The 23,886-nt window shown below is 38.8% G+C and overlaps 1 protein-coding gene across 3 annotated transcripts in view; it reads left to right on the forward strand.

The window, feature by feature from the left end:
• RALYL (RALY RNA binding protein like) overlaps positions 1–23,886 on the forward strand; it is a 585,620-nt gene that overhangs the window by 501,140 nt on the left and 60,594 nt on the right. For all 3 annotated transcript variants that reach the window (XM_034763204.1, XM_034763203.1, XM_034763205.1), the window contains one exon: positions 10,792–10,824. In XM_034763204.1, the coding sequence (XP_034619095.1) occupies positions 10,792–10,824 (33 nt within the window). The remainder of the gene's footprint in view (positions 1–10,791; positions 10,825–23,886) is intronic.

Raw genomic sequence — 23,886 nt, forward strand, 5'->3', positions numbered from 1 at the left:
AGTGGGGGGGGGGGGAGAGAGAGGGAGCGGGGGAGAGAGAGAAGGGGGTGGCCAGGGCTTCCTTCAGAGGCGTGCTCGCCACGTGACTCCTTCCACCACGCGGCCCCTTCCACCGCGCCGTCTGCCGGGAGGGCTCCGCGCCACTCTGGTCGGTGGGGAGGGAAGGATGCGGGCTGCCCTGCTGGGCTTGCTACAGACCTTGCACCAGCTGGGGCAGACGGAGCACGCAGCCCGCTCCCAGCAGGGCACTCCCCTCCTCCGCGCTGCCGCCCCCTACAGGGCGGCTGGAGCGGCAAACCAAAAAGAAAAAACCCCTGTGGTGCGGCCGGAGCAGCAAAGTGCAAAAAAAAAAAAAAAGGATTGGAGGGAATGCCGCCCCTTAGAATCTGCCGCCCCAAGCATGAGCTTGCTCGGCTGGTGCCTGGAGCCGGCCCTGGGCGAGGTGCAGCCCCCGCCCCAGAGTCGCAGCTGGAGCGCCGGAGCAGGACCGAGCCGTGTGGTGCGGCCCATGACCCATCGCCCCAGCGGGACCTCATGGGCTAGATTAAAACAGCTTGCAGGCCGGATCCGACCAACAGGCCGTAGTTTGCCCACCCTTGCTGTAAGTCATTGTGTTTATCTCAGCAGGTTTGACTTTAGTTCAGCAGCAGCAGTCCTTTTCTCTCAGGAGCAATGGCAGGTTTAACTAGTGACTAGCCAGCTCACATAAAGCAAAATACCACTTTTTCAGAACAAAAGCATTACAGAGAAAGCGTGTCTTGAAAACCATCAATAGCTTATACATGTGTCTAGCTTACCAGGAGTGACAGATCTTCCACATGGAATCTTGGCAGGTTCTCAAGTACTGCAGGCTCTATCCATAAGGTCTAACTCTCTTGGTCATAGTTCCATGAGAATTTAATATAAAACTCTCAGGGAAGAGTGACCTCTCTCCAAACATCACAATGGTCAGTATATACAGTTTTAAATTCTTTATTTGCTGGGCCTCTTCTATCAGACCAAACCAGTATACGCCATTTCCCCCAGGTTATGAGACTTCTCCACACTTGTTAGCTGCCTTTGGATTTGCAGTGATTTTAGTTCCAGCAGGAAACCCTGTGACCCCTAAACCCCCACTGAATCAGGAATACAGCCACTAACCCATAAGGATACATATAAAATTTATAAAATGGATAAAAAATAGTGTTTGAATATTCCATGAGTCCATAGCATCTGTCTCAGTATCACTTAGGGAAAGGAAGATTAACCCTCTACCCTGGGGATTCTCAAAAGGCATGTAGGCATTAACCTTTATCAATCTGTGACTATAAACAGGCATGCAACAAGATAGTACTGATTGTTTGCATTAGCTCAGAAACCACTATTTTCTTCAGCCAACTCTGATTAATTCATTCCAGAATTTTTTAGACAAGTGCTTGTTGACTTTGTCATACTCTGATTCAGGTGGTCAATGGATGTCCACTTTCTTCAAAAAATGATTGAAGTGGTCAAGAGACAGAATCCTAAGAAAGATGGCTGAGTATATTTATTCCCAGATTGATACTGTTGATGGGGAGCTAATTTTTTGCAGGATTTAGCAACTATTAGAAGACAAGATAAGCAGATTGAAAATGGCAGCAGTGGCACAGGGTTGCCTTTTTTCCTCTAGAGTTTGCTTCCTTTCACTACAAGAATGAGAACACTGAAATGAACCAATTTTCTATTTACAGAAACGTGATTGGAATTGAAGTTGAGGGTGTCATCTTCAGAAAGAAAAGAATGCTCTAAGGGGAAATGAATGCCTTTTGTAATAGAACTTGGGACAAGTTTTGCCATGGGTAGCAGAATACTATACATTTGTGGTATGCAGAGCAAATTCAGTTTAGGCTGTTTGTGTCTCCCCAGTGACACTGACTTTATTAATACTCCTTTCTGTCAGTTTAAGGTGGATGGCTGGCAATCCTCCTTCAACTATGCCCATGCAACCAGACCATCACATATAAAATCTGAGCTTGCCTTCCCTGAGTGCAGAGCTCTGTTTTTCTCTGAGGCACTTGTCAATGCTCATCTTCACCTAAAATAATCCATCTCCTAGTTCAGGTTGTCTTAAATAAAAGCAAATTTTACTGATAATGTATAGGTATATAAAGGAAATAACATTAAAGGCCAGGTACAAAATATACTCCCCTAGTCTAATAGTACAGAAAGCTCTGCTAGGTAACTTTTGAGCATAAGTTATGTTTTGTTCTACCTATCCAAAAATGTTACATCTTTGTTAAAATGTTACCCAGATCTTTTTTGTTTTTAGCCTTTCTACATGCCAAATATTCAGGTCAAGGAGAGACAAGGGTTAGCTAATCCCCTTCTTCCTTTATAGAAAATGCCTTCCTTTTGTTATACCAAAAGCCCATCCTTCTATCCAACAAGACAAGTTATACATTGTTGATTTGTCAAAACCACGATATAACGCTGTCCTCAGGAGCCAAAAAAGCTTACCGTGTTATAGGTGAAACCGTGTTATATCGAACTTGCTTTGATCCACTGGAGTGCGCAGCCCCGCCCCACTGGAGCACTGCTTTACCACGTTATATCCGAATTTGTGTTAAATTGGGTCGTGTTATATTGGGATAGAGGTGTATCTGTCACAAACATACATTTATACAAAGTGACAGGAGATGCTAAAAAGGACACATAACCGGCTTTATCCTGTGCTGACCTCTAAAACCCAGTACACTACATCCAGTTCAAAACACAGCCTGACAAGGTACATTAAATGAATACTGAGCACTCTATACTGTGTCCAATATGTAATATCTGTTTTAGAAACTTGGTCCTGCTTTAAGTGCTTAGTTACCACAAAGAGGAGTCCTATAGAAAACCCCAGATAGACAGCCAGACAGACCTGGTCAAAAAACATTTCCTGAATAATTTAGTCAGTGAATGTTGTGATTTTTTTTCAATTATTCAGCCAGCTGTATAGGTTGGCTTATCATAGGCATGTATGTTCACCAGGAGTGTTTTTCAGAGAATGTCCTGTCCTTTTCATAATGGATTATTTGAAGAATGTTATGTATTCACCCATCTCTCTGACTTTTATCTTCAAAACTCTACAGTGGGAAGGGCCTACCTACATCTTCTCATTTGTCTCTCAGCATGGTGGCTGCAACAAATGGGGATTTTTTAATAGAGAAAATTAGGATGTTGTTTGCTTTCCCCTGTAGGACATAACTAGGCCATTATCAATCTCTAGTGCTCTCTATCACTGTATTCACCATCACTGAAAAGTCAGTCTGAGCTTGAGACTTGACAATGTAAGATACAATGTACGATTATTCTCTTATCGGCAAGATTTCTCCTAAGAACTGAGGTAAAAATTGATCCCAGCTTTGTGCTCTAGGAAGAAAACAACCTACGTATTATTTATTTTAAATAATTTATTTTTATGTGTCAGGAATCAGATGATATGGGTAAAAATATAATTTATTACTCCTCATCAGTCAAAGACTAGATGGCAATTTACCATAATCACATCCTGGAAATACTAATAATCTGTGTAAAAAGAATCTGGCAGTGAAAGGATAACTTTATTATTTTAAAATTTATCTAGAAATAAACAGAGGTTTATTTTTTTAAAAAATCAATAAATAGTTCACAACTAAAATGTGTCAGGTTGGTTGTGAACATTATTTAATATACTGAATCAATTATGATTTTTTAGACAGGCTCTAAAAAATTATCAAAGTACATCTTTCATTGTTGATATAGTTCAACAAGGCAGAAGATTTAAAAAAAAATCACAGTGAACAAGTGGCAGAACCTAAATAAGACAACAACTTATTTCCATGTAAGATGAAGCATCTGCCATCTTGTGTTATCTAAAGTGCAATAACACGCGTGACCTCAAGTTCAGCATTCCTCACATAATTATCCCTGTCCCACCCATCCCAAAATCCTTCTTTGGAACACATTAGTTGCACTTCATAGTTAAAGTAGGTTGAAACGGGAAGTGGAGCCCTCACTGAAGTGGCCAAAGAGGAAGGGGAGATGTAGGGCCAGAACTGCACTTCCAAGCCCAAAACACAAGGAAGAACTGCACGTCCCCTCCATTTTAAGGTCAAAAAGGACCACTATGATCATCTTTCCTGATCTCCTGTATAACACAGGCCATAGAACCTCACCCAGTAATTTCTGCATCAAGCCCATAACTTCTGTTTGATTTATAACATATCTTGTAGAAAGATTTAAAGACCTCAAGTGATGGAGAATCCACCACACCCCTAGGTAAGTTATTCCCTTGTGGTGCATTACCCTCACTGTTAAAAATGTGCACTTTTAACCCCTGGTTGTACTGACAAATGGAAGGTCGCAATGGCACTGGCCGTTAGAAGGACAACCACTTCCTTTTGGTGACAGTTCATCACCAGCCTATGGGTCAAATGCTTCCATTATCTAATTCCACTGGCATCAATGAGAATTAAACTTTGGATAAAAGTAGCCCTGTGTATGCAAAATATATACATTTGCTTTTGCTGAATATATGTAGGGTTGGAAGGATTAAGTTTTTAATCACTAAATGTTGGTAAACATCTATTTGCAGGTGTGGCAGGGCAAGGCAACTCGGGCCTAGAGCTTTAATCTGTTGTTCTCCGATGTGGCATTTGTTACCCATCACACACATACTCCAGCATTTTCATGCAACTGTTAAAATTTAAATTGATCAAAAATTTAAAAAAAATAAACAGAGAACTATCTGTCAAAATTGTAAAAAATAAAAATAGAATTCTGCCAAGCCTAAATATATTGGTCCTAATATGTGCCCCTTCATCTCAAACTACGATAGATGTAAAACTTCTGGCCTCTTATGGACTCATTGCTCCTATCTTGCTTTAGTAATTCACAACACACATACTTAACCTGTGGAACTCAAACTACAAGTTATGATTGAGTCCAAAAGTCTTAGCAGGCTTCAGTAACAGAAAAGACATTAATATGGACAATAAGAGCATCCAGAGTTATATTATTAGATAGAACCTTTGGTCTGAAATGTCCCCAGGGTAAACTTTTGAAAAGCACCCAAGAGACGTAGCATCCACTTTCAATGGGACTTTGACTCCTAAGTGCCTATGTTATTTTTGAAAATGGAATTAGGCTCCTAAACCACTCAGGTGCTTTTTTAAAAAAGCAACCCCAAATCTATTGCAAAGCACTTTTCATTTGGAGAAGGAGGAGTTGCATTGAGGGATGGTATTTGGGGGCTGGAGGGTTTTGGTTTCTGTTTTCTTTCATGTTTTAGGGAAGCTGTTTAGCTTACTTTCGTTTGCATTGGAATTGGATTTTCAGTATATGGCAAAGTTGCCCAGATCCCCGAAAAGGTGCTTTTTTATGTTTGATTTGTGTAAATTCAAATAAAATACTTGTTCTATTATGCTAATGAGGAAAAGAATATTATGCTTCATTTCTTTGTTGTTTTAAAACAGCTGTCACCACCTAATGGCACAAAGCACAGAGAAAAATGAACAGAGATAAAATGCTGCATTTATTTAATTCTTTAATTCTTCAAGTTTTACCCATAGCACTAAGGGAAAGATTTTAAAATTATTTTACATGTTGGTAAAAAATGTTGTGACTGTCAAACATTCCATATACCCCTTTCATCTTCATCCTGAAAACTTAAATAGTCGTACTAGATCACACCTTGAATGCAGTTAGTCTAGTATTCTGCTTATGGTACAGACCAGTAGTTAATGCTTCAAGGAATATGAAAATGCTCTATAATACAAATTGCCAACATTATAATGCTGTTTATGGGAACCACGGGAGAATGTAAAACCTTCCAGAATAGGGCTGGTCAGGAATTTTTCAATTAAGATTTTTTATCAGAAAATGCTGATTTGTCAAAAATAAAACTTTTTGAAGAAAAGTATCAGATTTCACAAAAATTTCATTGGGAAGATTTCTCAGGTACAGAATCCAGTAACCATGAATGGTGCACTAATTCAAAATATATTCTGAGTGGTCATTTGAGGGGTAACTAGAGCTGGTTGAAAATTGGAATTTCCATTTTGCAGGAAATATTGACTTTTTGAAATTTGTTTTTGTTCCAAATAGAAATAAGGGGAAAGAAAAAAAATACTGTTTTCAAAGTGTCCTGTGAAACAGAACTTCTGAAATATTTCCATTTCAGAAAATTTTCATTTTGGAAAATTTCAGAATTTCAGTTTAGAATTCTAGTTTTTCAGTTTGAAATTTAATTTCTGTTTTTAAATCGTTTTATATTATTTTACATTATGACATGTCATTACTAGTAGTGCAATATCCACATGAAATAATGTAAAATAATAAAAATAATTTTAAAATGATGATAAAATTCAAATTGAAATGATTACCTGTTCTGTTCATTCCCTCTGGGGCACTTGGCACTGATCACTGTCAGAAGACAGGATACTGGGCTAGATGGACCTTTGGTCTGATCCAGTATGGCCATTCTTATGTTCTTATGCTTGTGGTATCTTGTCCTTGGCCATCAACCATCAACTTAATGGGACATTGATGATCAAACAACAATAGTTGCAAAGCTCAATTTTCTGTGATTTAACATGTATTTTTGTTAAATCTCTGCTTCTAAAACAGACACGGTGCAAAGGAAGATCTGTTTGACATGTAAATAAGTCAACCAAATCAATCATAAGAAATATACCATAAAACTACACAGCCAATCCATGAAGTGACTGAACTTCAAAATGCTTTTCAACTAGCAAAACTTTCTTACATTACTAGCATATAAAGTTGAACTGTTAGATTCTATCAGAGGAATTAACTATTCAGATCCTCCAGATCACAGTACTGTTGAAATTGCCCTAAAGCAAAAGGAAGAGGAGGAGGAAGAACTAAGTTCAAACCCTATATTGCATATCACTGACCTAAGAGCCCTTTGCCTGGTTTTGCACATCAATAGCCACCGTATATCAGCAAGTGACATACATTTTTAGAAAAACAATGAGGAGTCCTTGTGGCACCCTAGAGACTAACACATTTATTTGGGCATAAGCTTTTGTGGGCTAGAACCCACTTCATCAGATGCATGGAGTGGAAAATACAGTAGCAGGTATATATACATAGTAAATGGAAAGATGGTAGTTGCCTTACCAAGTAAGGGGGTCAGTCTAACAAGATAATTCAATTAACAGTAGAATACCAAAAGAGGAAAAATCACTTTTGTAGTGGTAATGAGGGTCGCCCATTTCAAAGAGTTTTTAGCCTTCTCTTGGCCAATTTGCATATCATTACACTGGTCTACAATTTTTGAGAAGTCGTCTGCTTCAGAGATAAAATGTGCTATTTATTATGTATTTTGATGTGCTGAATTCAAATATGACAATTAAAACAACTGATTGGCTACTGTTTCTAAGATATTTAAGTTTTTACATTTTATATCTATGTATATTGTGTAGATAGTAGAGTTTTAATCATAAATTGTAAATCTAGGTCTTTTCATGTGTTTATGGTTGCTTTACATGATAATATTTCACCTGTCCTGTTTATGTAACACTTTAAAAATCAGCAAAAGGGTTATACAAATAAAATTTATTATGAAACAAAAGGCAAAAAACTATTATGTACATAGTTTAGTTTACTGTCCAAACCCAGTCATAGATTTATTCATAGATCCAGTCAAAGATGTATTTTAGTCATTTCTGGTTTAAATTGAGATCCCTTCCCTTTATAACTCACTTATCCTCCGCCATTCCCAAGTCAAGGGTCGTATATATTTCATATCTTGAAAACTAGAGCCAATCAACAATTTTAAGCATCATTTTCATTCTCAGTGACCCAGAATTAGTAAAGTTTGACTACATTTATTTCAGAAGCATTTTGGCTGTAGAGCAGTGTTATTTGCAAAGTCAGGGTCCCAGTTGGAATATGATATAAGTGTAAGTATGCTCCACTGAATGATGTCTTTTAGAGTATCCTCCATGGTTTTGGAAGAAGCTCTTGTATAGTTTTATGTTCTCTTTGTGCTATACTACTTCCTGTATTGCTAGACATTCTATTGAAGTAGCATGAAAAGTCTTTTAGAAGCCTTTTGGCCACGTCAAGGACATAACAGACTCTACTAAAGCATTTTTTTCCCCCATGAGCACTGCAAGTTATGGGTGATAAAAACATTGCAAATCAGAACGGTTCTAGCACCCAGATTTTATACATAGCAACATGTCATAGGTTATAAAATATATTATTTCACTGTGTCATTACTATTACTGCATTATTTTTAAAATATTATTTATTTATTTATTTCAGATCTAGGATTCCTGCATTCTTTTAGGTTTTGATCCTTTTTTTTTCTTCTTAAGAGCAAACATTCCTCTTTTAATAGTTTGTCTGCTGAAGAAATATCCCAACTTCTTCTGCAACCACCTAGGATTACCTTTTAGGATGTTTCACCCTTAGTTATATAAGAATGCTTTAAAACTCTGAGGAATTTTGGGTACTGAGTCGCTGGGAAGGAAGTAATAATTGATAACATGACTAGATAAATACTGCCACTAAAAGAGATGTAGTATATTCTTTTACATGGTGTTTCAGTTTTAGATCCTTTATATTAATTTGGTATGCATTGAATTACCATTTAAAATAAAAGGCCAATGGATGATTGTATTCCCTTATTACCTGGAACACTTGAACTAATTTAAAATAATGCTGCATATTATCTAAAAGTATTTAGTCAAATATATAGAGGGGGTCAAACTTAGGCCAGCACAGTTAAAGCAAATTGAATTCCATCTTGAGAATGAATTTCAAATAGATTTTTAATTGCAGTATTTTATCCAGAGAGTGTTACCTCAAACATTTCCTTTATGTATTATACCCACCAGATTATGTCCTTCATCAGAACACCAGAGCTCTCCTCATGACAAAATTGTTGCTGTAAGACTGCACAAAAACACAGATGTGCTTTCTCTTTCATCTTACTGTTATGAAGAAAGTATCAGAGGCCAAATCGTATGAGATTCTTATGAGGGCTGGATCACCCCCTTGTGTGGTAAAACCCACTGGAGGGATGATAAAGGATAAGGAAACTCTAAGGATCATCACAGAGTTTCTACCTGTTTTATTCATAATGGGAACAGGACTTGCACCTTACAGATGGAGCCACAGGGCACACCCCCAAAATATGGATCCTCTGGGAGGAAGCCTCGGCCATCTATATGGAGGTCCCCAGTGACCATCCTGCTTCCTGTCAGCTTGTCATGGAACTTGACAGGCACTAGTGATTGTCCAGGGAGTTTTGCAGTGAAGGTAATGCAGTCTTAGGCTGTAGTATCTTTCCTGGGGTATGATATATATCCACTCACAAACACATCAACACAGGGCCACCTTGTCTCTTCCTCCTCCCTCTACAATGGATCCCATCCCCACTGGGACTTGAAAAGTGCAGACGCTGCCATGGAGACAGAGGTCTCTATTCTTAAATGCTAGAGAAAAGGGAGAAACGTGCACAGAAAATATATTGTGGTGGGTTTCTGGCATTTACTCAACCCTTACTTAAAGCAAATAGGTAAAAATTGCATTAAAATCTCATGTTTCAGTCCCAGGAAACTATATTTCAAGTATATTGCATCCAACAGTCAAGAGCAAGACAGGCACTTAAGCATTCCCACCAGTAATCTTAGAAACCTTTTCCTGAGAATTAAATGGTTTGCAAAAGTTGATGAACATTATTAAAAGTAAATGTAATACTTGAAGTTGACTGTCTTTTAGAATGCACTATGACGAGTATATCTTTGAAAACAAACTTCTGGCTAGATTATTATAAATGCTTGTAGTAAACCTAATTTTGTTTTGAATAAATCTTTACTATATCATCTACATGATAAAATTGTGGGGTGGGGAGAGAGTAGATTTTTAGAAATACATTATTTTGTAGTATTTTTGTTTAGTGTGGTTAGATTTGTATGGGGTTTTGTAGTAGTTAAGGTGTTCAATTCCAGAGACATGCCACCATTTCTCTTTGGCTATCATCATTATTAAAAAGACACTGACAAATATTTTAGTAGCGGTCTCTTTTTATATTTTATTGTTTGTAGTACTCTCTTACAAATGAAATTCACCCATGTACAGAGGGCCTATGTGTAGTTTATGTACCACTTATATTTCACCTAAGTTCTCAAAATAGGTCTGTAGAGTTTTTCTTTTAACCTCTCTACACAGGGCCCTTCACTCACGTTCTAATGGTCCTCACACCTGGTTAATGTTATGGACACCAAAACTATCATGAGGGTGATGACATTCTACAAAATGGATGATACGTGGCATAACAGAAAGGCAAGGGAGATAGCATGCAAGGCCTCGATTCAGGAAGATATTGAAACATATGCTTAATTTTAAGCTTAAAATTCAGAACATACTTTAGTAGTAAAGTATCTTCCTGAACTGGAACATACTTCACATGGAAGTAGGCAGCATGGAGGGGGAACATCTGACCGGGATGAAAATGCTCCTGTTACACTGATTATCAAGTCAAGTAGCCTTCCTGTGAAATGCACCCTGAAGTGAGTTTAGTTTGGATCAGGCCTGAGGTTTGCTGCTTTGTAAACATTCTGCCAATTGAAGTCATTGGGAGTTTTGTAACTGATTTCAGTGGGAGTTGGATCAGACCCTTGATGCTCTGCTATTACTGCCAAATTGTGCATTATCACCATATAAAGTGCAATAGATCCATTAGAGCCTTTTAAATCCATAATTTAAATGCTATAAAATGTAATATGTGTGTGTATAGATATATATTTTAAATATCTGTTATTTACTTAACAGACTTGATTCAAAGGAACCTTTCTTGTCTGTTGGGTGAGTATGTTTATTTATGTATCTATATCTATATGTTTTTAATAATTATACAATATTGTTGACCCCATTAAACCCAATAAAATATAAAATGTTGAAATGTTAAGTTCTCTCATGTAAATAGTCATTCATTACTATACCTAAGCTTGGAAAGCATAAATTTTAATCAGTAAATGTCAGCAGACATTGATTTCTCCTTCTACCGAAACATGACAAAAATATTTTGTTTTTCTGATTAACTGAAATGAACAGAGGAAATTTTACATATATGTTAGATGATGCTCTTGTAGACAACTGTTGTATTAGTTGTCTTGATGTTGTTGTACCAGTTAATATGAATTTCATGTTATCAAATAGTTCTTTATTAATTTTAGTATGAATTTTGACAGTATTTTTAATACAATTAATATGCTGTTTTTAAAATGTCTCTACTAGTGCAAAAATAAGTTGATAAAACTATTTGTAAATATTGCTGTTTTTCATTCAAATTTGTAAAATATAAAATCAGATCTTTTCAAGCTTATGAACCATGTCTATATTGGTATGTGTATTAAAAACATTTATAAAACTTGTAACCTCACATGCACTGTCACCAATTTTCATACTTTGACAATTCAAGCAATTGATTCATCTGTTTTAAAACATTATTTTTAAATATGTTGTATTCTGGAAAACAGTACTCTCTTGGTAAATGCACCTACATTTGTAAGGTAAGTATTAGTATTGTATGTTTGAGTCACAGCTACACTCTTCTTTGTCTGTCTTCCCTGTATCAGTATCACTTTTCTCTAAATCTACACTAACTCACTGTTTTCTCTCTTTCTTCTTTCCACTTCACTGTCCTTGTTTTTTTCTATCCAATTCTGCCTTCTTGGTCTCTTCTCATTCCCTCATGCTTTCTCCTTGTTTCTCAGTCCTCAAAACTGTAGTATTGTATACTGCTAAGAATATATACAACAGGCAAAGGGTCCTGATGCAAAGTAGTCAGCTAATTTGAGCACATAAATGATCTGTAACTTCCAAACCATAGTATAAAACCAAGGAGTCAAGAAATGCTCCATAACCTGTATATATAAAATAAAAGCAAACAAAAGAAGCATGTTAGTTATGGAGTCAAAAATGTAGTGAAAATAGGGACCAGATTCTGCAAACATTTCTGTCCACAAATAACCGAACTCATATGAGTCGTCTCAATGATGAAAATGGGATTGTTGCATGAATAAAATTACACACATCAGTGTATGACAGATTATGCCTAATCTTTCTTCGTTTCTGCCATATAAAATAACTAAGATTTTTTTTGGTCATATCTTGAATCAATTGCACACTTTTTTTACTTTATTTACTTTTGACATATAATTTAATCTGTTTTTTTCCTTAGGTGCTCAGAAATGTCTAAAGTGAATAAAATGCTTTTTTAACTTTGTTCTTATTCTTGCACTGGCATAATCTGAAATGACCAAATGAATTGTTTCACCAATTTGTGTGACTAATTCTCACAATTTATCAATTACCATGATATTTGGTGTTTTTCTCAAAACTCCAGCTTCTGAAGTCAGGTGGTTAGATGAAAATCTCTGTTTTCATTTAAAAAAATAAGTTTATATCCCTTGTGGTTGTAGGAAAAAATCAAAACTTGGCACAAGTGTACCATAGAGGCTCAAAACCCAGAAGGCAGATAAAGAAAAATATTCATAATTAATAATTTATAATCGCATAATTTTGGGGGACTATTTTATGATTTTTGAATGTCTGGGGTTGACAATACTGCATTTGTTTTTAGCTACCACTCTGTAGAGTCAATTTACCCCCAACACAACATAACAACTCTGTGATTTTACTGCTCAAACTAGCTGCTTCTCAGGAGGGATAATCTGAACAATGAAACCTAGGCTCTATGCAGAACTGTGCAGAGGTTTGTCTGGGGCACCTCCTTTTATAAGGCATTGTTTTCCTCAGTTGTAATTATCATATGTCAAAATGCAAAAACTTCCCTCATCTGTAACTTCCTTGCCTATTACTTGCCTTTTGCCATTCCTATGTAGCCAGGAAGAAGAAGCAGACTTGCTGAGTCATAGGCCTGAGTAAACAGGTCTCCTTCTTAGCGCTGAGTCAGGGATTTACTCCACCTAATTGCAAACTGATTTTTGTTTTAACTTGTTCAGAGACTTTGCTTCCATGCTGAGATGTTAGATGGCAAGTTTCAGCCCAGAGTGACAGCTGAAGCCATAAACCCCTGAAACTACATTAAGTGCTAGTTATAGAGTTACTGCCTCAAGCTTAATTAGAATAGCACGTGTGTTCCCTGTAATGTCCCTTTTAGAGTAGGCCAAAGCAGCTATCTAAATTAATTTTGGTTGCTTAGCGATGATTTGGTTCTGCAGGTGAGCTTTTCATTTATCTCCACTGTGCAGTGGAGACTTGCTTGCACCTTCTCATTTTACTGCTAGCGAATGATAATTATACTTTTTTATTATTATTATTGCTGTGCCTAGGCTAATGACCAATAGGGATCTTCATGATTGCTTTTGTGTGTTTGTAATTGTGCATGATAGTGCAAAGCAATATTAAATGTAGCAACCTAAATGCCAAAGGCTAAGTAGACGTGTGTAGAAGTGATGAGGAGCTTTACTGCCCCAGTGGGAGCTACAATGAGCATAGGCAGAGACCCATGGATTGTCTACACAGGGACACTCAGAAGAATTAATCTGAATTAACTAAAGGTGAGAATTTAAAGAGGTGTAGTTAAAGCAAAAAGAAGGCTGAGGAGAGATATAATCGCTCTCTATAAATATATCAGAGGAATAAATACCAGAGGGAGAGGAATTATTTAAACTCAGTACCAATGTGGACACAAGAACAAATGGATATAAACTATAAAATCAGGAAGTTTAGACTTGAAATTAGACGAAGGTTTCTAACCATTAGAGGAGTGAAGTTCTGGAACAGCCTTCCAAGGGGAGCAGTGGGGGCAAAAGACATATTTGGCTTCAAGACTAAGCTTGATAAGTTTATGGAGGGGATGGTATGATGGGATAGCCTAATTTTGGCAGTTAATTGATCTTTGACTATTAACAGTAAATATACCCAATGGCCTGTGATGGGATGTTAGATGGGGTGGGATCTGAGTTACTACAGAGAATTCTTTCCTGGATGTCTGGCTGGTGAGTCTTGCCCTCATGCTCAGGGTTTAGCTGATTGCCATATTTGGTGTCGGGAAGGAATTTTCCTCCAGGGAACATTGGCAGAGGCCCTGGGGAGTTTTCGCCTTCCTCTACAGCATGGGGCCCAGGTCACGTGCTGGAGGATTCTCTGCACCTTGAAGTCTTTAAACCATGATTTGAGGACTTCAGTAGCTCAGACATAGGTTAGGGGTTTGGTACAGGAGTGGGTGGATGAGATTCTGTGGCCTGCGTTGTGCAGAAGGTCAGACTAGATGATCATAATGGTCCCTTCTGACCCTAAAGTCTATGATTCTATGATTCTAAAGCACCGTAAGCCCCCGTGAGGACACTCTTAAGGCTTGTTTACAGTTAAAATGCTGCAGCTGTGCGGTTTTAGTGTTTCAGTGAAGACACTTCCTACACTGACAGAAGGGCGTCTCCCGTCAGCATAGGTAATCCACCTCCCCCAAGCGACGGCAGCTATGTCAATGGGGGAATTCCCCAACAACCTATCACTGTCTACACCAGGGGTTAGGTCAGTTCACACCCCTGAGTGAAAAGTTATTCTGACCTAATTTCCTAGTGTAGATCAGGCCTTATTCAGAATAACTGTAGCTGTAGGACTTGTTACATAGTGAAGCAATGTGCGCTACAGGGTGCAACTTCTAAAACATGCTAATGTGTTGTGCACTAATTGGTCTGTGTAGACCTTACTGGCGTGCACTAGAAGTTCACTGGTGGACTTTCACACCACTGTTTCAAGCACTAGAGAATTTTTAGCATGTGCCAGCAGGGTCCACGTTGACCAATTAGCGCACAATACATTAGTGTGCTTTAGAAATCATACACCTGTAGTGCACCATGTAGACAAACCCTTTATTCTGTTTACCTTAATCCACTTTGAAAATTAATTTGGATTAACTTTCCTGAGTGTCTCCATGCAGACAAGTCCTTAGAATGGTGTGGCGTTTATTCTCCTTTCCAAGGTGGCCATTTCCACAGGCAAAGGTGGAGGAGAATGATGCCCATTTCCTCTTTGCCCCTCACCACCCTCCTAGGGCAATTTGCACACCTGGAAGATGTGGTCATAGTCCCTACATCTCCTGAACAAAGAAGATGTGGTTATCACCAGCCAGAAGGTGATAATTTGATCATCTAGCCTGACCTGCTTTATTACGCAGGCCATAGAACTTCCCAGAATTAATTCCTGCTTGAACTAGAGTATTTTGGTAGGGTTTTTTTTAGAAAAACATCCAGTTTTGATTTAAAAATTTCTACCACAATCCTGGGTAAATTGTTACAATGATTGATTACCCTCACTGCTAAAAATTTGTGCCTTATTTGCTGCCTTTTAATATGTCACATTTGGGTTCCATTCAGAAGGGGCATAAAAGGAAGAGAAAGAAATACAGCTGATTTTTTTATGGCTTTCAGACCCTGCCAGCTGCACAGAATAGGTTTACTTGATAAACAGGCAGTAGCTCTTCACAGTGATTGGCTTTGAAAATCCATTTGCTTCAAACATCTTGTCAGCTGAGAGTCAAGCTATTTCTCCTCCTTTTGTGTAGATGTTTAAAAAAATCAAATCCAAACTGCTGATTTTTCAGATCTTTTTTCAAGCATAGTCATTTGCGATAAACGTTATACATTTGGAAGAGGGATGATCTAGGGATGCGGAAAGTGGGCTGGGGTGGGATGGAGTGGGATGTGAAATGAGTTGGTGGTCAGAGTTCATTAGGGGTTGTCTACGCATGAGAGTTAATTCGGATTAAGATATGTGTCTGAGTTTAATGCACAATAGTTATTCTTGAATAACTCCATGTGTGGACACTCATATTCCAGAAAAAAAGGGCCATGTTCTGCTTTAGCATAATCCCCTTTGAAAGTTATTGTGGAACAACTCCATGTGCAGATGAGAATTTATACAGTGAATAATTGTCCTTTTATGAAAAATCACAAAATTGGCACTGACACATTTTTTGACAGAGACCCCATCACCTGATAGAGCTACCCTATCCTCAGAAGGATCCCAGTTCAGGAAAGCATATGGTTAGGTGTTGTCCTGAAAAGAGGTGCTTTCTTGAATCATGGGCCAAGAGAGGTCCCACTAGAACCAAGTGGGGAAACTTTGATTGAATGGGATGATGAAGCTTGCAGTGCTGTCCTGCAGTGTATGTGACTAAATTCTGGAAAATTTCATGCTACAAAAATTTGAATTATTTTCAGATACTTTTAAACCAGCAATGCCAATTCCTGCTGTAAACTTGCTCCCTCACATATCTATATTTCCTTACAGTACTGTCAAACTACATAAAATCCTTATTCTCGCTACTGGCAAAGCTATTTCTGTAAATTTTATTTTATGCTTGCTTAATATAAAATCTTTCAACATTATTTATAATGCAAGCTTCTGGATTAAATAAACACACAACAAATCTTGCATATATAGCATAATTTGAAACAAAACCTTTGCAATTTTTGCACATTTCTAAGACGTAGGTATTGCATCCCGAGTCTGTAGTTTAGATATAGGACAGAGCTCAGAAATGGAATTATACCTCTAGCTCATTTGCCTTAGAGGGGTATATAATAATCTGTGCTGAAACTTAAGTAGCATGTTTAGTATTGGCTAATGTAACCTGTTTATTCATTCAACCTGTATCAAGGGCCAGTCCTCCTAAATAATCTTTATTTTAAGTTTGCATTCCCTTCTCTAGTGACTTTTGCAAATATCCCTTATGACTGCTAATAAAAAAAACTAGTAGGGAATGTCTCTCTAGTATTTTGGTGCAGATTTGCTCCTGGCTTCATGGTGCAGGGATTTAGTTTTCGCTCCTGCACCATTCCTTCTGGTCCAAGGCCGCGGAGGAAGCTCTGGGAATCCAGGGAACTACACCTGGGTAGGGAACAGGAAAAGGGAAGGCTGGAGGAATATGTGAATTATCCTCACCTTCTCAGACCCGCACCCCATTTGAGTCCCACTGGGAATTCAGATAAGAATTAATGCAGTCTGAGCCTGAGGCTGTGTTAACTTTCTGCTGCTTGCCTCTATGTTATGGACCACCAGCCGAGGAAGCCCTGGCTGCATTGCAGACCAAATGGAGACATTTTACCTAGGAGCTAAAAAGGGAGGGTCCCAAAGCCATTTCTGAGGTACAGGGTCTCCTGTAGATCATCTAGGTGCTCCATGGATTTTCGAGTTCTAGGGAAAAAGCCTCTTGTTGATTTCAAAGTTGGAGGGCAATGCAAATGTCACCCCTCAGAACTATTTGGAGAAAGCTCTTCCAGATGAAGCTTTGCAGATTTTTAATTCCCATCAGAAGGAGCAATCAGGCCCTATATGAATTAGCTATTTCCTTTGATTAATATTCCAACCAGATCTTTCTGTTTTCTAAGGTTCTCAGTAGAAGTTCTTTCATTCAAGTTCATTAATTCTTTGAACAATTTCGTTTAATACATACAGCATGAAGCAGAATAAGAATGCCGTGGCAGCACAGCAAGATTATTTCGATAACAATGTCACAAAACCTTAACCCCTGACTGGCTGATGGGAAGGGGGAGTCCACGATCCCTGATGCTCCACTTCAGCTTTTAACTGTCAATGGGGAAAATACTTTCCTTGAGAAGAGAAAAGTGGAGGATAACCAGAGTGAGGGAGAGGGCAGCTTTAAATATTAATAGTTAAAAACGTAGCAAATTCTGCAGCCCTTCCTCGCATGTGGGTGGTGAGAGGAGGGAGCACACACTTGAATATAATAATTCTAACTTATATAGAGCTCCCTGTTTGCAAAGTAGCAACTGTATCTCAGGTTCTGTGCTTGGAGTTTATTCTGCCCAGGAGACAACAGTTACCTTAAATACAGGGCATATCCTAAAAAAAGTGGGAGAGATTGAGTTTTGCATTTTGTATAGCAGCAACGTGGGGGAGGAGGGAGGTTCACATGCAAATGTCACAATGACCCTGCATTTCACTTATTACTAAATGTGAAGGAGGTGTAGCTAGATCCCAGATAACTGGGCAGGAGGCTAACACAGAATGAGGGTCCTCGTATGGAAAAGTTTGCAAACCACTGTGCTATACTTTAAAAGAGCTTTACTGGATACACAACTTTCCCAGTAGCTTTCCACAAGATTTAAGATTTAATATTTTCTGTTTCCTATCAGGCTAATTAAGATTCTTAAATAATCACCTCATCCACCCACAGCACTAGCTGCCATACTGGTTCATACAGAGCTCTTTGCTCGAGAATCTTCCTGAAAATCTGAGATTAGTGAGAGTTGGATAGGAAGTGTGCAGCTCCTTTTCCAATTACTGCCTCTCTCAGTCTGCTGGTATTCTCATCTTGTCTCTGTCTGCGTAGAGACTCCAGCTTTTTTAATGTTACACTCAGCTGGAGTCTAAATAACAGTAATATTGCCCCAATGTTTCCCTGATTATTTCCATTACACACACGTGTGTGCATATATAAATATACAAAATGACTATATTGGGCAAGGAAAGCTTTTTCTAATTCCATTAACTTTTATTAGCCACAAACTCACTGAATGAACACCCTAAGAAATCCCTCTTCAGCTCTCTGACCTTAAAATCATTAGTTATGTTGCACTTCATAATTGAGAGAGTCAATAGAGCATGAGATCACTTTTCCTTCTCCTGGTTATTCCATTTGCCCTTCTCTTTTTCTCTGTCTCCTTCACTTCTGTTACCCAAGACTACCTTTCCATTACTGTTTCTCTGGAAGCAGTATGTAAGTAGCATTTTTATGCTTTGGGTTAATATCAAATCAGTAGCATAGTAACCCTCTGCAGATAAGGATCCTGGTCCCATCTATACAAGAGGGCCTCTTGCTCCAGCTTTGCTGCTCACTGGCCTTGATAAAAAGCCTATTTTGTTGCGGTCATTGGAAAATGTTGAATTTCTCCTGCTACCTATCAAGCTTCTTGGGCTTCACAAGAAGTAAAGTGTTTTCAGGGCTCTGACACCTTTTTGGCCTCCCCATCCAGAGCCTCTCCTGAAAACAGTAGCAGGCAATGCTAGAGTGGAGAAGTCCTTCCTCTAGCAGCCACTGGATGGCAAAGCAGAGCAAGTAGTGGTACCTTGCAAAAAGAGGGCTTACTCAATTCAAAACAAAAACGAGTTGTAGTTTGGGACCTGGAGTGTGGTGACGAAGACACTGTTTTCTTCAGTGTTCTCTGCTGTTTTAGAAGCAGTTTCCTTTCAACATACACGGTACAGAATTGGCAAACACTCCCTAACACAGGGTTCACCAGATGTACAAACAGACAGATACCATAAATGCAGTAGCTGAGGAAACACAGTTGCACTGGACCTATTCTGTTACTAATTCCTAAACATATACCATAAGATGAGTGCCAGTGGTGGGACGGGGGAGCTGAGGCAGGTAAAGAACTCTAGGGAGACGAAACTGCTATGTGTGAGGAGTTCTTGAAGGAAAACTCAGGGGAGGAGAGAACTCAGGAGTACTGTGGCACCCACAACAATACACACACTGTGCAGACATGCCAAACCCACAGAAATTGGGCTTGGTTTTGGCTTAACTGGCTTGTGAGTTGCTTGTTGGCTAGTTTTTGGCTTGTTGCTTCTTCTTTTTTTTTTTTTTTTTTTGATTGGCTCCCGGCAAGCAGAGGCAAGGGGATCAAGCGGGGGCAAAGGGAAGAAGAGAATCAGGGGTGCACAGCGGGCCCACCACAGTCCCAGACTGCATGCCAGGAGGATCTAGTCACATAAAGTGTTGGAGTCCTTAGGGATTGGCTTGTTTTGGCCTTGTTTGAAATGGGATTAGCTTGATTTTTGGCTTATTGTGAAAGTCAAGGTGCTTATTTACCGCATGAAAGTTGGCAGCTGTGGCAAGGGTAACAGTTGGGGGCCAGGGCAGTTTGACCCAGGCCTCCATTTGAGAGGGCTCCAAACCAAGTGTGTTGCAAGCTGGCACATGAGGTCACAGTGCCACTCACTGAAAATAGGTCTGGCAACCCTTTGGTCACAATAGAGGGACCACCAAGCCAAACCTGAGTAGTGCTGTGACCCCATGCATCTGGACTTGGGAACTGGACCCAGCCCTGTGAGACAGGAGCCAATGCTGCTCTTCCAGGTTTGGACACAGTAAATACACATTTAAAGTTTCATTTGTATTTTCATTTTGTCAGTATCTAGTACTGTATTAATATTTACAGTATATTTTCTCATCATTAATATTGAATTACAAATTGTGTTGTTATTATCATCAGCATCCATCTAGGCAGCAGATACCATGCGTGTGGACAGTACAAATATCCGTTTAGCTTTTCAGGTTCACTGACACCCATGCTTCAACAGCAATGCCAGCTAGTTACAAATAATTGTAAACTCTTTAAATAAAGAGGGTGCTCAGAGGGTCAGATTGTCTAGTGGTTGGCACAGCTGACTTCCCACCCCTTATTTCTCTGACAGAGGTACCTCAGTTCTTAAGGAGGTATGGTAGATGGACCTGGACCCTCCCTCCCCACCAGGGCCCCCTGTGACGCAATGCCTGAACAGGGACCTCCCAGTAGAGAATCTAAGTCCACTGCCCTGGGCTACCTCCTACTGCTGTCATTCTGTTTGGGGCATGGCCACTACAGACTGTTTGGACTATAATGGCTCAGTTCAAGTAGTGGCCACTTGTGGACTTTTTGCAGCATTCCGACATGCCTCAGCTCCCTCTGGGCAGGGCAGCAATAAGATTGATGGGGCCTAACCCCACAGTGTCTCAGTCACACAGTTCACTCAGATCCTGGGTGCACCTCCATCTCCGTAGCAGTCTCCCTCGGTTACGGACTCAGTGCTTCTCCCCCAGAGGCTGTCCCTGGCCATCAGGCTCCTAGTGATGCGCTCTTCATATAGGAAGGCAGCTAACTCCTGCCTTTTGGCCAGTCAGCCTAGAACTGAGACAAGTTCTCTCCTTTTCTCCTCCCTCCAGTCCTGGCATTGTCTGTAGGTACAGATGGGTGTCTCTCTTTTACCCATTTTTTTCATCACAGGGATCCTACAGCCCTTACTCACATGGGTAATTAAGGGATGCAGGATCAATCCTTGAGAGGACAGGCAGAATGCAGAAAACAGATCGTTTTTCCAGCCCCCTCTGCCTTTTATCTCTAATATCACCAGCAGATACTATTTAGTGACTATAGACCATTAAGCCCATCCTTAGTCATTACATTATTTAAATTGAAAGATAAAGTTAGCCAAGGCCTAGTTCTAGTGAAGTTGAGTTTTAGAACTGGTTAAATCTTTCTAAAAAGAGATTAAGATATTTTAAGAACTAAATGGGGCAAGTTCATTCCAAGACTACTCATGGCATCATATTATTCAGACAAGCACCAGCTAATTTCTGAAAGTGTTGGTGAATCCCAACATTTTCATGAGTTTTAGGGTGAGTAATTATGTGTCAAAGTCTTCCTACTGGAGTAGTGCCAATTGCTCTTCATTATTCTCCTATCATCTAATCAGGGAGCACAAACCACAGTTAGATTTCCAAACCACGGACACCCTATGAATAACAAATACCAACAATCAGAAGTGCACAAACAACCCAGAGGCTGAAATGTGTTCACATTAACTATTTGTCAAGTATCTAGGAATCGTGAATACATTCACAGAAACAAGGATCGAATCACAGACAGAAAAAAAGGGCTAAATTAGTTGGATAATTTATTTGAAACTAATAATTTGACCAGTGCTATTGAACTTTGTGTTACTGGAGGATTCTAGAGCAGGAGAAATGAAACTGCAGCTTTTGGGATGCTGAAGTCAATGCAGCAGAAAGAATCAAACTTCATTAACACAGATCCTTTGCATCATACTGAATCAAACTGTTCCCGTCTCTACTGTACTGATAAAAGTAGTTACTGGGTCTGTGTAAAGCCTTGTTTCCTTGCAAAATGAAGTCCTCCTGTATAGTCGATAGAAAATATTAAACACAATCATACTTTATATCTGTGCTCAAATGCCATTTGGTTTCAAGCAGACCTTATCTAGGCACATCAATAGGTAGACACATTTCATGTTCTGGCTGATACATTATAGGCTATAAAACTATCCTGCTGTGTAAAGCATTCATAGAAAAATAACTTCACAACCATGTAAATCCAATATTGATGAGTAATGGTAATGTGTTTTTCTGGGGAGAAAACAGAAAATACTAGAGGTAAGATCAGCAAGCGTATATAAAGAAAGAGAGAGACATTAACAGTTTCAATTCCTTCACTGAGTCTTGTGGATTATAGGACAGTATGCTGTAGGCAAAACTGAGAAGTAAATTATTATAATACAAAAGCAAATTTACTCTAAGATGTTTTTGTACTGCTGAAGTATAGTGTGGTTTACCTGTAGTGATATAAACATTGTAAATGAAACTTTCTCTAAATATTTACTTATGTTGTCATATACATATTAGTACATTAATTTTCTCAAGCAATAGTTTGCAGCGTTATAAATGTAATGTAATTTTATGTTTCACAGGCAAGGAAGGGCTGATTGTCTTAGAAACATGATGACTAATGTATCTCAGTTAACAACAGTGACAAATGTGTCTTTCCAATTGTGGGATTGAATTTATTAGCATTTAACAATCATGGACATCTCTTCACTTTTTCTGGAGCAGGTAACACTGTATACTCAGACACCATTTATGAATGCTATATGAAAACGGAAGAAAATATTTATTAAAATATTACTAGATATAACAGCTGTTGCATAAAGCACATTATAAAAATGCATTAGTATTATGTTCTTAAGGGATAAGAACTATAAGAAAATATAATGAAATATTTTCTCCCATGAATATTTTGCTAAAAAAACAGGTGTGTCTGTTTTACTGCTTCATTGGAGCTTAATGTACTGGGTGTGTTGCTTAGCAGTGCTCCCACATATATCTGCTAGTGTATATATAGACTAGCAAAAAGGCCAGTATCCCAATGGAATGTTTCATTTCACAGAATGTTGTTGCATTCTAGTGCCACATGTCCCCTCCAGCTGAGAATATTGGGCCAAAGTCTGTTCTTAGTTCTACCAGAGTAGAATTGGAGTAAATCCATTGAAGGAATTGGAAATAATTCCAATTTACACTCAGGTAAATAACAGGATCTGGGCCATTGACTTCAACTAGTTATTCTGGATTTACACAGAGGTAGATCGGAATGGAATGTGGCTACTATTATTTATTATTCATTACTTATTAAGCACCCTCAATTTCTTCATTGTTGTACAAATCATATATACATTTAGTCCCTACCACAAGCAGTTTACATGGGAATTAGACAATATAGATTTACAATACATTGTAAACACAAAGATTATTAATGTGAAAAAAATATGGGCAGATAAGTGAGATAGGAGAAGCTTAATGCAGGGATTTGAATGGAGTGACAAGAAGGTTTGATGGGATAGAAGAGGGGGATCCAGTGGAAGTTTTCAGAGGGAGGGATGACATTGTAACACTGATAGACAAGGAAGATCTCATATGCAGTGGTAATGTAGCCATGTTGGTCTCAGGATATTAGAAGGACAAGGTGGGTGAGGCAATATTTTTATTGGACCAATTTCTGCTGCCAAGGAAGAGAAACTTTCAAACTTGCACAGAGCTCTTCTTCAGGTTCGGGAAAGGTACTCAGAGCATCACAGCTAAATACACAGTGGAACAGATTGTTTAGCGTAAGTAGTTAACACAGGACAAGCTTATTGTAAGTGCAGAAGCGTGTCTCTCTCACCAACAGAATTTGGTCCAATAAAAAATATTACCTCACCCACCTGTAATATCCTGGGACCAGCATGGCTACAACAACACTGCGTACATATTCCAAGGAACCATTCAAGGTGTGTTACACTAATAAAATCATATCAACAGGATCTTATAAGGTGGGC

This window comes from Trachemys scripta, chromosome 2, assembly GCF_013100865.1.
Source record: "Trachemys scripta elegans isolate TJP31775 chromosome 2, CAS_Tse_1.0, whole genome shotgun sequence".
NCBI classification, from domain to species: domain Eukaryota; kingdom Metazoa; phylum Chordata; order Testudines; family Emydidae; genus Trachemys; species Trachemys scripta.